The sequence below is a fragment of the Drosophila virilis genome, chromosome X (assembly GCF_030788295.1).
Source record: "Drosophila virilis strain 15010-1051.87 chromosome X, Dvir_AGI_RSII-ME, whole genome shotgun sequence".
Taxonomy (NCBI): domain Eukaryota; kingdom Metazoa; phylum Arthropoda; class Insecta; order Diptera; family Drosophilidae; genus Drosophila; species Drosophila virilis.
In genome coordinates this window covers 12775211-12787240 of record NC_091543.1, presented here as the reverse complement: position 1 = coordinate 12787240, position 12030 = coordinate 12775211, and the positions used below count along the sequence as shown (strand labels likewise).

Below are 12030 nucleotides of genomic sequence, written 5' to 3'. Positions count from 1 at the left end.
TTATAATCATAGAATCAAACAATATTGAAGAATAGTATGCAACATATTCTACAGGCCTTGCACAGCCTGTACTTAAGATCCGAAAGGAAATAATCTAATCTTTTAAAGGTGTTCGAGGAACCTTTTAAACGTAGTTTTTCTTGCTTATCCGAATCCAAACTGTGTAGTAGGTTATGTTTGCCCTGCGACAAACTGAAATACCCTGTAACTGCATAATATATATCTGCAGCATGGCCAAAGTATCGCTTGAAGCCGCCTTTAAGCGCCTTAAGCCATGCAGCCGCCCATCCGATTAAGGCTTAATAACAGCCATTGGGAATAGCCCTAAAATTAGCTTTACCAACTGACCCACGGCAACGACAGACGCTGCGAAAAAGCAAACTACTTGCTAAGTAATACGAAACGAGAAAAAATGGCAGCGAAAAAAGTAAGAAAATTGCACAAATAAAGTAAGAAAAACTAAGTCAAAAGGTCAAACGTGGTATTAAGCTGTATGTGTGTGCGAGTTGGGTGTGTTGCTCAAAGAATTACATATTTGGGGTCAAATGGTCAGGCGGTCGGTGGGTCGACATTGGCTGTCGTTTGTCGTTTGTCGCTTGGCCTCGTCAGAGTTGCGACCTTCAAAATTGGCCGACAGTGGCGCTAAGCGCTCAAGTATCCTTTTGGCAACACCCGCACACTCTCACACACACACTCACACACACACTTGTCATTAGCCACAACATTTTGCTCCGCTGGCAATTCTCATTTTTTTTTTTCGTACATCTCACTCACTTTTATTTGCCAAGTGCACGCAATGTGACAAAGTACAAAAGCAAAGCCAACTAAAAGATGTGTGTTAAAAAAAAAAAAAACAAAGCAAAACAAAACTAAATACATTGGGGAAGAGGTAAAATGCTCCAGGCTGTAGGCGTTAGGCGGTGGGCGTGGCACTTGGCTTGTCCGCTGGTGTAAATTATAGTGTCATATCGTGTAACATCGCATATAAATGAGGCAGCGATACACGCCCACCCCCCCCCCCACCGCCACTCCATCAGCCCCTTAGCAGCACGCCCGCAAAATCCACTTGAATTTTGTTGGCGAAATGATAATTAAGCAAGTGAGTTGCCAGGCAGTCGAGCGTATGCGACACAAAACATACCCTCTCTCGGGCGGACAGCAACGGGTAGTCAGATACTCCGAATATACATTTTTACCTTTGCTAGTTCTACGAACTTGATATAGATCGTTGTTTATTAAATAACCAATAACTCTGTAATCTATATCATCGATAAAAGGCAGTTATTTCAACGAATATATATATAATATTTGTAGTATAAATTTGTTCAAAAAAATGTCGTCCATTATATCGACAAATTTGTGTTCGGAACATTTAAAAGCCTACGATTGTTTTATGAAAAAGAAGTAAGCAATAATCAGACATCGATAAATCTGATATTGACTAATATATGGGCAATAAGTATTTCATCGATAATGCCACAGTAAAATATGTTAACATATATCGTATAATCGATAAATTTGCTATCGATACGCATATAAGCAATTAGCAGTTAATCGATCATATCATTAATTATGTTACAGAGTGAAGAAGAAGAAGTGTAACACAGAAATCAGGAATCGATCATGAATCTGTTATCGATACATATTGTCAGCAATAAGTATTTAATCGATTATATCCCTTAATCGATAATATTTAGCAATTTGCCTTTACGTTTACGTCGGGTCTACCGATCCGATTGTAAACCAACTTTGTACAGGGTATTGGGCACTTGCAGTTGTTTATTAGCAACGGGCAGTAGCTGTTACTTACTGTAACTGTGGGTTTGGATTTGGGTTTGGGTTTAGGCTTGGGCTTGGGGTTCGGGTTCAGTTCTCTCCGGGGGTTTTATGTACATTTTTCTTGTATTGTTGTGTTTTTCGTTATATTTTTGTATTTTTTCAGTTTCTTCTTTTCATTTTTTTTGGTTTTTTTTTATTTTGTTTTTTTGGTTTGCTTGTTTGCGGGCTGCTTAAGCATGCATGAAGCGTGCTCTTATTTAATGAACAAACTTTGCGGCTGTGTTGGCTTTTCGTTAGCCACTTGTCATAATATGATTGCAGTTTTCTATCTTTTAGTTGTTGTTGTTGATGTCTCTGTTGATGGCAGGCAAACTTGACAAATGCTTTAATTGACTCGAAAGAGTCAGCCATTTCAATTCAAGCAACATTAAGCTAAGATAATAAAGAGAAAGAGGAGATGACATACAGACCGCAAGAGCACAAGAGCTTTTCAGATTGGCCAAGGAATTCCAGGAATGCAATATTAAAACTAAAGGTCAACAAGCAACAGCAATCAAAAGCTGTTTTCTCGGAAAGCAATTTCGCTAGAAGCCGACGCACTCTAGTTATTGATGCCAGGCACTTTTAATTGCGGCCCAACATCCAGCCTGCCTGGAGGCCACAATCTAGAAAGGCTCTTCAAGTTGAGTATGCAGACAAAAGCTTCCAAATATTCTACAATGTGTAAATATGCCAGCATGCTATATTGTTATAATTAACTTCTAAACATGGGAGACATGTCAAGGGACATATGCTGTGTTTCCATTAAATATGTATTAAAAGGACAAGAATGAACTGGAATATGACCAAGCCCTCTCGACGGGACTGCTCTTATTTATTATTCTCTTTAGTTTTGCTTTTTTTAGACACTTACAGTATCAAACAATCTCTTGTGCTATTCAGTAATTTATTCCTGCCTAAATTACATCGAGGACTTTCCATTTTAAAGGCAATAAGTAATTTCTTCAAGCCCCTGGATCCATTCACAATTAGGCAAAAAACCATCAACAATTTTGTTAGCACTCACGCCATGATAAAGTCAATGGCAAAAAGCTAATCAAAAAATACTTAAACGAAATGGCAAGGCATTAGCGGAAAATGCTAGGAAATGGGAGGGGGGCCACCCACATAATAAAACGAAACGAACAATTTTGGATTTCCACTTCCCGTTGGCGGTTGCAAATATCGCACGCAATGAGTCGAGCCGCTGGCAATTTGAAGCATCTAATGATATTCCTTTTATTATTATTATTACATGCTATTATTAATATATTTGTTTTGAGTCTAATAGATGGGACTCAAGTGAAGGTTATGACATTCAAATTCAAATTCTATTTTCAATCAGCGCGAACAGACTTGAAAGATGCCCCCGACAAAAGCGACGACAACAACAACTATAACATATGGCATGGGTCTCTGGCGACATCGTCGATGACAACGGCGACAACAAAAACAACAACAACAACGAGAGCAAAAACAATAACAGAAAGTCAACCAACTCAATTATACAAATATTATACAAACATTAGAAATGCATCAAAGAATAACGAAGGATATTTGAGCACGAAACGAAATCAAACGATTGTAGAAATGGGCGTGGAGATGGACATGGAAACATGTAACTGGAACTAAGTCCTTCAAAGCAGACACTATGATTACTTTGCATAGAGTCGAACAAATCGATAACACTGCGCAATCAACATTGCAAATAAATTTGCACATCTGAACAAACTAAAATAGTTACAGGTGTTTCCATTGTTACTTCGGTTTTTATCAATATTTACGATGTGTATCTTATCAGCATGGGTAGAGCCAACTTGTCGGACATGTTGAAGAGCTTCTTAGATAACTTTGGACAATGATGGAACGTTCTGCTTGTTTACCGATGATTGACTATGGAATACAGTTGTTAGAAGGCCTGTTTAAAAGGTTTCAAACTAATCAATATCTTAGTTGACCAAACGAAAAGTAAGCAAACACATTCGCTTGAAATAAGATGACATATATCGATAATTATTTATAATTGTTGTTGCAATGTATGTTTCGATAACTATGCGTACGTCAATGATATCGATATTTCCCTCGATTACATTCGTTTGGATCAAGGTGGAATGCATCGATAATTTATCGTTACAGTATATATGTTCTCGATTTGAATAGATTACATTCAAAAGTAATTGCAGATACACTGATATCGATATCGACCAAACCGATATATATCTTTTTTTCGATAACTCATATTAACACTTGCAGCTGGTATAAGAATCCTTGTCACATTTGAGTACTTTAGAAAACCTATATTCAAAATACTTTGTTTAATTTTGTTAAGATTAATTATATCCAGATATTTTAATATATGTTAAGATGTTATCGATACTTTTAAATATTTTAAAATGATCACGTCAATCAAAAGTTCATATGTCTCCGATGCTTGCTTAAATATAAGCTTGTATTTAAATCTTTGACAACAAATCGGCAACTCAAGAGAAGTCAATAGCTTTCAAACTATTTTCCAGATGATTTATTTAATATAGCTAAACAACCAGGAACCGGAAAATGTTTACAAAATTGTGTTTGATGGTGTAAAAGTCATTTAAAGTGATAACTTTGGCACGAAAATTATGTGAATGTGGGTTGCTGGGGCGCTACGTAACCTTCATTGAGTTCTGTGCTCTGTGCGACTGATTAGCTAAATGGTTTTTGCTTTGTTTCTGTTTTTATTATTATTATTTTGCAAGTGGGTGAAGCGGATCTGAGCTGACTGGAGGGTGGAGAGTGCCATCAAATCACGTGAATGAACCTGTTTGCACACGACAAGAGAAGCGAATACTATAAAAATGAAAATAAAATAATAATATAAACAATAGCAAACAGCGAGCAGCGATTACCGAATGCCAAATTTCATTCGGTGACTGTTTCCGTTTTCATGTCTATGGTAAATTTTTGCACACTCAACGCCAATCAATTTCGAGATAGTTTACGATTATTGTTTTTTGGCCGTTAAGCAGAAGACTAGCGGGAATGGGGGGAGTAGCTGGGTATAAGTCGCGTGTCACAATCAACTACAACACAGAGAGAGAAATCATCCATGTACATGTTATATATTAGCATTGCTACCCCTCAGTCCAGAGTGCATAATATGCCAGAATTTATTTGACATTTGCAAATCTGGCGTGTGAAAACAATTACAATCATATATTTTTTATATTTTTCTTGGTGAGCGAGGGTTGATTTTTTGTGGGTTTTTGGGGGCCGTAACATCGCTTCGGGAAGCTAACCACAAATGACAGAAAGCAGACACACCATAAACATGGGTAATGGGCCTGGCAATGACAATGCACTCGGCTGCATAAATTGTGCAAAGAGTGCGACAGATAAGTGCAACAATACACTAGAAAATAAAGTGAGCTACAAAACAAAATGTTCCTGATTTTTCTGTACGGATGTTAAGTCGAGTTATGTTAACGTTGCCAAGCCAGAAAGTTAACAGAAGTTAGCTATGCATTTAACAGCTATGTAAATGTTATGTTTTGTTTAACATTTGATCATAGATACAACTTTCAGATCGCAAGCTGTATTCAAGTAGATTCCTATTTATTAGATAGTTACTAAAACTAACTAAGATATGTATGCTATATTTAAACTAAGCCAGACTTAGCTGCTAATCATGCTTTTCTTAACAGTTCTGTAAAAAAACAGATGGCGTTGAGCAGAACACTGTTAAATATTTAAATCATGTTATTGCTCGAAACTAAGCATTTGCATGAATAGGAATTCAAATTCAAATTGAATTTAACATTATTAATTGTCTATTTCTATTTTAGCATATTTTTATGAAAAACAAGTGCATATTCCAGCAAAATACTTGCAAAATTTTAAATGAGTTTTAACATTATTGAAACTTTTGTAAAATGCATTTATGGCTCTTTAGCTATTTTTAGTCACAATGTTTACGAATACAGAATTGGCAGAATACAGAAACGCCAGAAATAATTTCCATCATATGCGTATGTGAGTTATGTTCAAGTGGAATGCATTGGAATTGAATCAAGCTACATATTTCATTTTGTGCCAACGGGCTCAACTATGTATTTTGTTTCGATTCCCTTGTGTAAACGGAGAAGTTTGGGTACAAAAACTATTTTGCATACTTTTGTTTCTGTTGCTGTTGTTGTTGTTTTGTGCCCAAGAACGTGATGAAAGGATTAGCCACAAAGCAATGCAATGCCAACTGTGTGAAAACAGCAAATGTCAATTGTTAGCTGACTTTTTGGAGCAAAGGCAAAGGATGAGGATTGTGGGCACAAAAGACGGGCAATATACAGTGAAAGCTCGCCGGAGCGAACGCAAACGGTTCCGGTTTCCTGGTTCTCACAAGGCGAGATACGCTTTCAATTTTCCAGTTTTCATTTAAGTCCAGTTTGGGATAGTTTTTTGTACAGTTTCAAGTGGAAAAAGAATAAAATGTAGCGTACGTTCGTAGAGCTTTCACTGTACTTGCACACACACACACGTTGATCGAGACAGCGAGACAGAGCGAGAGCGAAAGCGAAAGGGACAGACAGAGCGAGAGAAAGGAGCGAGCGAGCGCTACTTGTGTGAGAGATAGAGAGAGAGAGGGAGAGAAAGAGCGAGCTGATGATTGTGAATTTAGCTTGCTGAGAGAAACGATATGAAATATCATCAACATAATATAATACCAAATTCGGCAACGAAGAAATCGCGCAATTTCAATCTGGATTTCTTGGGCTCCTCGCGCGGATGATGCACCGTTATTTGGTCCCCATCAGCCGATATCATTGTCTCGCTGGGCGGCGATATCGAGTACTGTTGCAGCATGCGGCGCTGCTGTTCGGTGAGCTCGTCCAGCTGATCGCTTGCCGTTGCCCCGCTGCAGGCACTGTTGGGCGTGCCGCCGCCCACTAAACAGGCAGCTGAGCTCGAGGCAGAGACGCCGCCGTCGCTGCCGCTGCCGCCAGAAGCGGCCAATTGTTGAGCAATGATCAGCTTCTGTGCATGCTCCTCGGCCTCTTTTTGTTTTTTGAAATCTTTCATGGCACACACATACATATATATTTACATTTGTAGACATAGATCATACATGTATGTATGCATGTATGTTTATATATATATATATATAGAGTTATAGATTAAGTACAGCAATATTAACTTGGGGAAAAACTTAAAACGGGGCATTAGAGGATGGGCGTGTGTTGGGAGCAGGGTTTCGGGAACGGCTGGACTACAGGCGAGCTGCAGAGGAGAAGAGCGGCCTGTCTACCTTTCACTGTTATCGTTGGTTATCTTGTGTTTACGTTTTCTCTGCATTTACCATTCATTTTCATATTTATGAATAAATATTGATTTTTTTCCATATCAGTATCCATTTTCCGAGCCGCACAGCTGCATGCGATCGTCAATTAGTTGAAGGGGGTTACAGAAATTGACTCCTCAATTAAATTATTATCATTTTTTTTTTTTTGTTACAAAATTAATAATCTAGGCCACAATCTTCAAGAACATAAGGCTTATTTATTGAAAAAAAGAGTTTTTTTTGAAAACCAAATTGGTTTACAGAGACGTTGACCTTAAACATTAACATTTTTGCGCACTTAACATGATCAAGCTGCCTAACAGACCTGTTAGTACAGGAAATGTTAAATCTCTGTTATTGCAGCCAAGTTCTCAATATTATCCTAATTTCTATTAGTTTAACTGCAATTTCCAAGCAAATTGTCAATGGCAAATGCATATGTACTTTATGTATATGTACTTTTCGATATTGATATGTGAGATTGATGGATTTTTGTGAAAATCTCGACAGCACTCGCAATCTGGCGCTCTTATCGAACGGAAGCACACATTCGAGAGCGTATAAAACGATTGCCCGGCGAGGCGAGAGAAATCAAATAAAAAATTACAAAATAATAATCAAATGGGGGGGTGGGGGTGGCTATCATGACGATGGGGTAAGTAACATAGTTGACGGGCGTTGGGGGGTGTCAGAGGAAACGGTAACAGCTGCTGATGAGAGTGCTTGAAAATGTAATTTCAATTTGCAATTTGAAAAATGAAATTTCGGCACCACCAAGTGTGAGGATTAAAATTAATGACAATATTTTTTCATTACTATTTTTTTTCTCTTTTTTTTTTCTTTTGCCGTTGCCTGCGACATGCTCGCCGAGTGCATGACCTAGCCCATGGAGCTGACCTTGGCATAGGGCGTGTCCGCCCACGCACAAACATCAGTCATGAAAAATGTTCTTTTTTTTTTTATTGTTGCCGTCGTTTATGTTTTATTTCTAGTTTTTGTCGGGGTCATCATTAGCTAAAGGTGGCCGCGTCAGAGCCAAAGTGCGGAAATGTACGCGTTACGAAATAAGACAACAACTAAAACGACAGCAAATGCTTAAAAGTGTGGCCAAATGCAATTTTGCAGCCAAGTCAAAGTCGTCAATAAACCGATCCATTGGTGAAGCGCCACCTAGCGGACAAGGCGTACATACGCTAATCGGCTTAAGCTGAAGGCTGCAAATACCACCCACCCACCCCCCTTCTACACTCCCTGCAAATAACTAAACTATTTAGCGCTTACGAATGTGTCGCACTGCTAAATGTTAATAACAAATGCAGCGGAGCGAACATGTAAACGCAATTAACAGTGCAAATGACGACTCTGTTATTAGTGCAACAGAGGGACGGAGGAAGCGCGAAATGAGCGCGCACGTGATTGAAATGTTTTGCGCTTCCGCCTATTTTAACATATTTGTTTATTTTTTATAATTTTTGCTTTAACCTGATTCATGATCGTGTTATCAGCAAACAGTCAACTGTGTCGCTGCCTGGTGACGTCATGCGGCGGCAGCAATTTTGCCATGGCCCAAATGGGCATTATATAAAAGCATGCAAGAAATAACGGCACACTTAACAGCAGCGAATTGACATGTACGATCATGTTATTAGCAGGCCGCTGTTATGCAAACAAAAAGCAGCGCTGTTAATTGTTAATGAGCCATGTTAAGCATGTTGACAACAAAAAAAAAATTACAACAAAATTTTGAAAACAAAAAACCCGCTAAACAATGACAATAACAACAAAAACAAGAACAAGGTTCGCTGCTTGCATTTGAGAAGCAATGAAAATCAATTAAAATTAATTGATACAAAAGTCAAATTAAAGGGGGGAGGCCGCTTATGGTGCGGCTTGTGCTTCTTCTTGTTTTTTTTTTTTTTTTTTATTGTTGTTGTAATTGGCCGCTTGTGCGTCATTTGCTGTTGTTGTTGCAGTTGTTGTTGCAAACTAAACGAACAATGTGCAATAATTAGAAAATGCAATCGTTTTGAGGCGCTCTCCTCACCCTCTCTCGCTCGCTCGCTCGCTCGCACAGACACAATCAGCCAGCCAGAATTAGGTTATAAATTAAAAGTTGAGAAGAATACGAGAAGGAATTGTTGGAAAGAGAATGGGAGATAATAAACAGAGCATAATAGGTCTAGAGGTATTTATCTTTACTTACTTTCCAGCAGCCGCTGTATTAGACTGTCCACATTTAAATCAAAATCGCCCATTTTTTTGTTTTTGTTTTTGTTTTGTATGTTTGTTGTTGTTGCTGTTGTTGTCGGCCTTCAATAGATGCAGGCAGCAGTGGATTCCAATTGGAATTGTTCGCTGCTCAACTACAGCCGCTCTCAAAAATCAACGCACACGCACAAAATGTTATTTGTTTTATGCTGCTGTTGCTGTTGCTGTTGCCGCTGCTGTTGCCGTGTACTTAATTTTGTGTGCCGCAAAAGGCAATTTCACTTTGTGTAACACTTTTCAGCGCTTTTTGCTCTGTTGCGTTGCGGCTTTTTACAGTTAAGTGTTGTTGTTGTCGTTGGTATTGGTGCCGCGGCTGCCGCTACTGTTGTTGTTGTTGTTTTGTTGTCGAATTTTTAGGCTATTTTTGTGCAAATGGAACGATTATATTGTTGTTGAAATTTTCTCACTGGATGCAGTTGCACTGGCAAAAAAAATGTATTCTACGACAATAGAGTGCGGACGCGATCCTTGTTTTCTATTAATTCAAACAAAATTCCACGACACATCTAACTTGGAGCGTTTTACTTTATCTGGTGTTAGTCCGCTTTAAAAACAAATAAAATAACCAAACATGGCGACAGACTCGCGTGAACTACAAGGTAAGTGTGGCCGCGAAGAATATGCGCGAAAATACTCTGCGCTTCGTATTAAAAAAAATACCCAAAAGTTCGATAACGATAACGATTTAAATACCACATTTGAAAAACATTTCTTAAATTGATTTTCAATCATACAACCGTCAAGTCATAGTAAAACCTTCTATTGAACTATTTTGTATGCTGTTGAGCCTTAAAATATGGGTTAATAGATATTTTTCAAAAACTACGCCATATTTAGCTAACGATAGTGCGCACTGGAGCGCCGATACTAGAACGCGCACTTTTTAAAACAAGATTCACCCACAAATGAAATAAATATTGATAGCCTACATACAAATATAACTGAAAATGAATTTGAATTTTATTAACAAATGACTATACAATCGAGCAAATAACGTAAAGCATATAGCATTAGAAATGAAACGATACCCAACCTATCGTATTCCCGATTTTCGATTCGATAATTTATTTGCGCTCGCAGCCAACTTTAACGTGCTCAAAATTGCGCTCTGTTCACACAACTCCATTTGGCGCCAAAAAAAAACAGCTGTTTTTTTTTTATATGTCAGCAATGAATTACTTTCCCAACTATTATTCAATTGAAGACATATTTGTCACCCAGGAGAAGGTCGAGTGCAAAGTTAACACACGCCTACAGCGTATGGGTACGAAACGAGCTGGGCATTTCGTGTTGGAACCGGCTTTATGCACATTGTTTTTACCGCAGGCTTTCTGGATGCCGGCGCTGAGACGGACGACTTGGAACCGGGACGAACCATTAATCTGCCATTGTGGTACATCAAGGAACTGAAAGTGAACAATGCGTATTTCACAGTGGCCGTGCCAGATATCTACAAGAATGTTCATAAGGCCGTCTGCGAGGCGGAGACCACGCACATCGAACTGGGTCGACTGCATCCATATTTCTATGAGTTCGGACGCTATTTGACGCCCTACGATCGCAACCATGTCATAGGTCGCATCATATTCGAGACACTGCGCCAACGTGTCCGCCATCTGCTCGACATATCCAAGAACGACACGGACAGCAAGCCCGATCATCGGCTCGACAACATTGAGTCCAAGCTGCACGATGCGGGCGTGCGCACCAATACCCTGGTAAGGGGCGACTCCCAATTAGCTAAACCCATCCCGGCACACATGCTAATCCATTGTTATTCCTAGTACATCAATTGGCTGCAAATGAGCGGCAATCATTTGCGCATCTCCGAGCTGGTCGAGGAGCATCAAAAGAAACGCAAACGTGCCGAACGCAGCGACGACGAGGGCGCCGGCGACCCTGACACGCCCAGCAGCAAAAAGCGTAGCACTATGTAAAGAAAGTCCATTGGATGCAGACATCAAAAAAGGAAAAACAACTTTATTTTATGTTCACATTAAGCGTATTTTGTTAAATAATTGTTATAAAACAGTTTAAGCAAATCGTCGACAAATTGTTACCACATATATTCGGCGTGCCGAAGATCGCATAATTTGACAGACTTGCCGCATAAGATATATAACATATATATAAAGGATTATTATTATAGCTTAACATCTGATTATGTTCACATATCATTTCTATCAAATTAATTTACATAAAATCTTTACAATTTGTCGCACGAAAATAAACTGTTTTTGGCTTTTAATATAATTTGAAAACAGCTTTTATCATGGAGAAGCATACGTTTCATTAACACAATCATATTTTATGGCTAAACTCGAGTATACACACCTACACACACACACACACACACACACGCACACACACATACTATATAATGTATATATCTATAATTAAATGAATATGGTCTGTTTTTGATTCCTTGCAACATCCACAATCTCTCATAGATTCACAGTTACAGTTTGCGGAATTCTAGGTACCCCATGTCCAGAGCGGGAATACAAACAACAACCATCTTAAGATCCAAGTATTTTATGTCGTTTTACATACACAAATTGTTGGCTTTTTTACTTGATGCTTTGTTTTGTTCATTCTGTAAATATGACGAGGGCTTGTGCCCGAAAAAA

The 12030-nt window shown here is 38.6% G+C and overlaps 2 protein-coding genes across 3 annotated transcripts in view; one reads left to right on the top strand and one right to left on the bottom strand.

Annotated features, from left to right (window-relative positions):
• flw (protein phosphatase 1 catalytic subunit flapwing) overlaps window positions 1–10005 on the bottom strand; it is a 40817-nt gene extending 30812 nt beyond the window's left edge. Inside the window, exons 1-2 of one of the 2 annotated variants that reach the window (XM_002059467.4) lie at window positions 9336–10005; window positions 6519–6866 (exon numbers count right to left, since the gene is read on the bottom strand). In XM_002059467.4, coding sequence (XP_002059503.1) covers window positions 6519–6866; window positions 9336–9387 — 400 coding nt within the window. In that variant the 5' untranslated portion in view covers window positions 9388–10005. The remainder of the gene's footprint in view (window positions 1–6518; window positions 6867–9335) is intronic. The other variant, XM_015168698.3, reaches the window with a different exon arrangement.
• A 510-nt stretch (window positions 10006–10515) lies between these two features.
• Window positions 10516–11831, top strand: Psf3 (DNA replication complex GINS protein Psf3). Its single transcript, XM_002059466.3, has 3 exons — window positions 10516–10664; window positions 10727–11118; window positions 11185–11831. Exons 1-3 carry the CDS (start codon window positions 10562–10564, stop codon window positions 11335–11337), a joined length of 648 nt encoding a protein of 215 aa, XP_002059502.2. The 5' UTR covers window positions 10516–10561; the 3' UTR covers window positions 11338–11831.
• The last annotated feature ends 199 nt before the right edge of the window (window positions 11832–12030 follow it).